Source organism: Callionymus lyra, chromosome 18, assembly GCF_982586985.1.
Source record: "Callionymus lyra chromosome 18, fCalLyr1.hap1.1, whole genome shotgun sequence".
Lineage (NCBI taxonomy): Eukaryota > Metazoa > Chordata > Actinopteri > Syngnathiformes > Callionymidae > Callionymus > Callionymus lyra.
In genome coordinates, this window is record NC_141835.1 from 12,797,618 (window position 1) to 12,801,998 (window position 4,381).

General features: G+C 46.3%; 1 protein-coding gene across 1 annotated transcript; it reads right to left on the reverse strand.

Moving 5' to 3' along the window:
- Window positions 1-204: 204 nt before the first annotated feature.
- On the reverse strand, window positions 205-3,994 carry zfp36l1a (ZFP36 like 1 zinc finger CCCH-type a). Its single transcript, XM_087779910.1, has 2 exons — window positions 3,702-3,994; window positions 205-3,154 (listed from the first exon to the last, which is right to left on the reverse strand). Exons 1-2 carry the CDS (start codon window positions 3,750-3,752, stop codon window positions 2,042-2,044), a joined length of 1,164 nt encoding a protein of 387 aa, XP_087636036.1. The 5' UTR covers window positions 3,753-3,994; the 3' UTR covers window positions 205-2,041.
- Between the last annotated feature and the right edge of the window lie 387 nt (window positions 3,995-4,381).

Here is a 4,381-nt window from a genome sequence, read left to right on the forward strand (position 1 = left end):
TTCAGAGTATTTATTGTAATTCTAAGAAAATGTAGTTTCCTTTAGTCATTAACATGGTAGACATTGGGGTATTTCAGCATTAAAGTGCCTAAAAAAGGACTTAAAGTTGTTAAAATACTTGAAAAATAGTGTTTTTTGGTCCAGTTATGCATCTGAACGATAAGCAGTGAAGGTGCAGACCACATCAATCATCGTACGACAATGTCAACTTTTCCAAAAATACGGGGTTTATTGACTTAATTGCAATCAATACTTACAAAAAACCAGAAAGACAGATTTATTATAAACTCACAGAATTTACTGTAGTGAAACAAACAAAATAAAAATGGCAGAAAAAAAAAAAAAGAATACATTCAACTGTTTTTACTTTCTTTGCGTCAAAATGTTCACCTCTTTTTTTTTTTTTCTTTCCCTCTCCAACGACAAATATCCACCGATATTTGTTCCTCTTATCAAATAAAATAAAAAACAAAAAGCTACCTGGAATGTATTCGAGGAGGCACTTCCACTGGTCGAGAGAGGGGTGAGGAGGGCGAGGGGGGAGGAAGGGGGGCGAGCAAGTGCATCAAGCAAAAACCCAATCGTGAAAAATAAACTTTTCCTCGAGCCATTTGGTCACAGCTATTGCTTAGAATAACAGGACTGGGGTGCAAGGAGGCTTGAAAAAGAACCAGTCGTCTATGGACCCAGCGAGGACTTAATCGCCTCTTTCGCTGTGAAAATACAAAGTTTCCCTAAAAATCACTGGAATATATGCCAGATGTCTGGGGGAAAAAACAGTGGAGAGAAGAAAAAAACAAAAAAACAATGGAATTGCAGTCCAATAACAGGGAGTATGAAAAATAATAAATAATCAAAAACGCAAAAAAAAAAAGTTTTTTTGTTGCTTTAAATTAAGTTTCATTTGACAAAGTGTAGTTGCAGAACAAAAGTCAATAAAGTACAATATATTAAACTGTGAAAAAAAAAAAAGGAAGGAAAAAAAAAACTGACAACATGTCTTCACAATCTTTAGATTAATAAGGAAGAGCATAATTTAACATAAAAGAAAATATATTCTATTGTTCATTATCCAGATAAATACAAAAAAAAAAAAATTAACAAAAAAAAAAAAATGCATATGATCACCAATAAATACGTTCTGATAAGTTAAATAAGCAGTGACAAGCAAACCTTCTGTCTGGAAAGTTTTTTTTTTTTTTTTCAAACAATAATAATAATAACCGTAATAATAACATTAATACAAAATAATTATCAAATAAAGCAAAATGGGATGTGATGAGATCCAGAGGATGGTGGGGAGGGGGGGGGGCAGCTTCTAGACAGATGGGGGAGGAAGGATAGCTTGGAGATCCAATCTAGTCAAGTCGCAGGATGTACAACTGCACCATGGGAATTGTGGAATTCCCAAGATAAGAGGAATTTGAAGTGTGATGAGCTTTTTTTTTCTTTTCCTTTTTTCTTTCTGAAACAAAACCAACCAGTGACCAGCAACAGAGGGGGGGAGAGGGGGAGAGAACTTCCAGTTCAAAGTCCATTCCGCAGACTCACCCGGTTACATAAGACCCGGGAGGAGCTGCGACGGGGAGAAGAAAGTAGTCCGATCACCTAAGACACATGCGGAAACCACCCCAGGCACTTCTCTACCTTCTTTGTTAAAAAACTATTCATATCTGTTCAGGGTTTTTTGTTCAAAACTATCGGTAAAACAAAAAAAAAAGAATCTATGGGGTTTAGAGGGGAAGTGGTTTCATGCAAGGAAGGGGAGGGGGGCGAGTGCAGTGCACACCCCTTTTTTTTCCAAGGCCACTTGTGCTGCTACACATTCAAGATGGGGGGGCGGGGGGCTGGAAACAAGTGGCACATGGGGTTTTTTTTTTGTTCAATGTTTTGGCACCGGGACGCGTGGCAGTCTGTGCAGATGAAATGATGATAGTTCCCTTAATTGACTACATCCTTTATGTGAGGGAGGCGAAGAAGAAGAAGAGGCGGGTGTGCCGTGTTCTGATTCGGGGGGGAATTAAAGTCACTGTGGTGCAATTTAGTCGTCGGAGATGGACAGGCGGCTGAAGATGGGCAGGCGGCGGGTGTTGTCCAGCGAGGGCGACTCGGAGCCGCTCAGGCTGCTGCCGGAGCTGCTCTGGTACCCGTCCTGGTCCGACAGGGAGTCCGGCGGGCTGGAGGGGGGCTCGAACATCTGGGGGGACTCCAACATGGGCCTGAAATAGTAGGGCGCGCTCGTCGGGGAGGGGGGAGCGGGCGGCTCCGCCGAGTTGGACCCCAGGCTCGGCCGGAAGAGGTTGGCCAGCTCCTGGCTGGAGTAGGTGAAGGGGTTGCTGCTGGGCCAGTCCTGGACCTCGTCCGGGAAGAACATGGGCGGCGGGGTGACGGAGGTGGGGCTGTCTCGCAGCCCGTCCGAGCTGGAGAAGCCGGCGAAGCTGTAGCTGTGCTGCAGTCGCGGCTTGTCCATCTTGTTGGAGGAGCCCAAGGGCGACAAGGAGGACGACTGCTGCGGCGGCCCCCGGCGCTCCTCGGCGTTGTGGATAAAATGGCAGCGGGGCCCATATGGGCAGAACCCGATGGTGTGGAAGGTGCGGCACAGCTCCGTCTTGTACTTGGGGTGGCGGCTCAGGCTGCGCAGTTCGTGAATCCCGTGAGCAAACTGGCACTTGTCGCCGTACTTGCAGGAGCCGTTCTCCTCGAAGGGCCTGCAGAGTTCCGTCTTGTAGCGGCTGGAGATCACCTGACTGCTGCTGCCGCCGCCGCTGCTGCTGCCCGTGGGGCTGGCGGGGCCCAGGTACTTGTTGAGGAGCCGCTCCCCCGTCTCGGAGAAGGAGCGGTCCCGCAGGCCGTTCTCCTTGTTGACCCCCGTGATGAGCGAGGAGTGGTGGTGCTGGCTGTGGTGGTTCTGGTGGTGGTCCGCCGCCTTCAGGGAGTTGAGGAACTGGTTCTGGCTGAACTTGGTGCCGGAGCTGACCGAGTGCCGCCGCTGGTACACGCCTCCCACCGAGGACGGCGAGCCCACGGCCTTCCTGTCCAGCAGGGTCCCCGCGGGGCTGGAGACGACGACCGGAGCGCCGGTACCGTTGCAGGGGGGCGACATGTGACGGGGCACGCCCAGGTTGTTGTTGTTGTTGTAGCTGAGAAGTTTGTTCTGAGGAGGAGAGACACGAGAAGAGGGTCAGGAGAGCGGAGACTAGAGCGGGTGGATCTACATGATCTACATGATCCAGGGGGGCCTATAGACCAGCAGCTGGTTTGGCGCGTTGCCCCTGCAGAGGAATGTGCCTTGTTTTAGTAAACGAGCCACACAAGAGGCCTCTCGCTGCAGCACGACCGCATCATCCGAACCACGGCGAGATCCACAGGTGGATGTGTCCGCGTGACAATCGATTCAAAAAATTTTAAATAAAAAATAAATAAAAATAGCTTAAAACAAACTTTTAAAGTGAAATGTTAGACGGAAGTGGCGCAAAAAAAGTCTCGAAAACACGCTCGTCTGGTTTCAAACGAACGACGGATTCAAACGAAAGAATGTTTTTTTAAAAGTTTACTCTTTCACACACACACACTCACACACACCCGGACCAGAGTCGTCTGCGGGCCCAGGACCACCAAGTCCTCCGGTACCGAACCTCCGACCAGGCCCCGACAAACTTTTTTTTTTTCAATTTAAATTTAAAAAAACAATGTTTATTTACCTTGTTTATCGCTTCGAAGTCGAAGAAAGGCGACACCACGGCTGTTGTCATCTTTGCAGCGACCGAACCGAGGACGTGAAGAAAGAAGTAGAAGAAAAAAAAAAGTCGTTTAAAAAAAAAAATAAAAAAAAATCCTCCGAACACAAAAAAGTTGTCAGAAAGTCGCGCAGGTTCTGCGGAGGTTCTGCTCGACCGTTGGTGTATTTGTGACCCTGCAGAACTCCCCCTGTGCCCTGCGACAGCCCCGACATTTGCTTTATAATGCTGTGCAGGAGGAGCCTGCGGTTCTGGGCGTCAACTTTTCTCTCAACTTTTTTTTTTTTCTTTTTTTTCTCTCTTCTTCCCCCAGTGGATCTGCTCCTCCTCTTCTTTCTGAGACTTCTCTGGTTTGTTTTGGGATTATTACCACACATGCTGCGACCCAGATGATAGAAGCAGCAACCGTCGCTTTTTAAATCTCGCTTTTAATCGTTAAAAAAAAGTTACATTTTATTTGGATTTGATCGTTTATTCGCTGAGGTTACTTTTTAAAGTTACAAAAACTTGGTTTTTTTCAATAATGAACATGGAAAAAGTACTTCAAACTAGTTTTCAAAGTGTGGTCAAAGAGCAACAAGTGGTTTTGAATTAAATTGTTTAAAAATAATAACTTTAAACTCAAATGTGTAGATTAAAATTCT

What these genes read in the sequence shown, in the direction of transcription:
- zfp36l1a (XM_087779910.1), bottom strand. Translation starts at nt 3,752, where the DNA reads ATGACAACAGCCGTGGTGTCGCCTTTCTTCGACTTCGAAGCGATAAAC. An exon ending in ACTTCGAAGCGATAAACAAG is followed by an intron (nt 3,155 to 3,701) that starts GTAAATAAACAT and finishes TCTCCTCCTCAG; the next exon opens with AACAAACTTCTCAGCTACAA.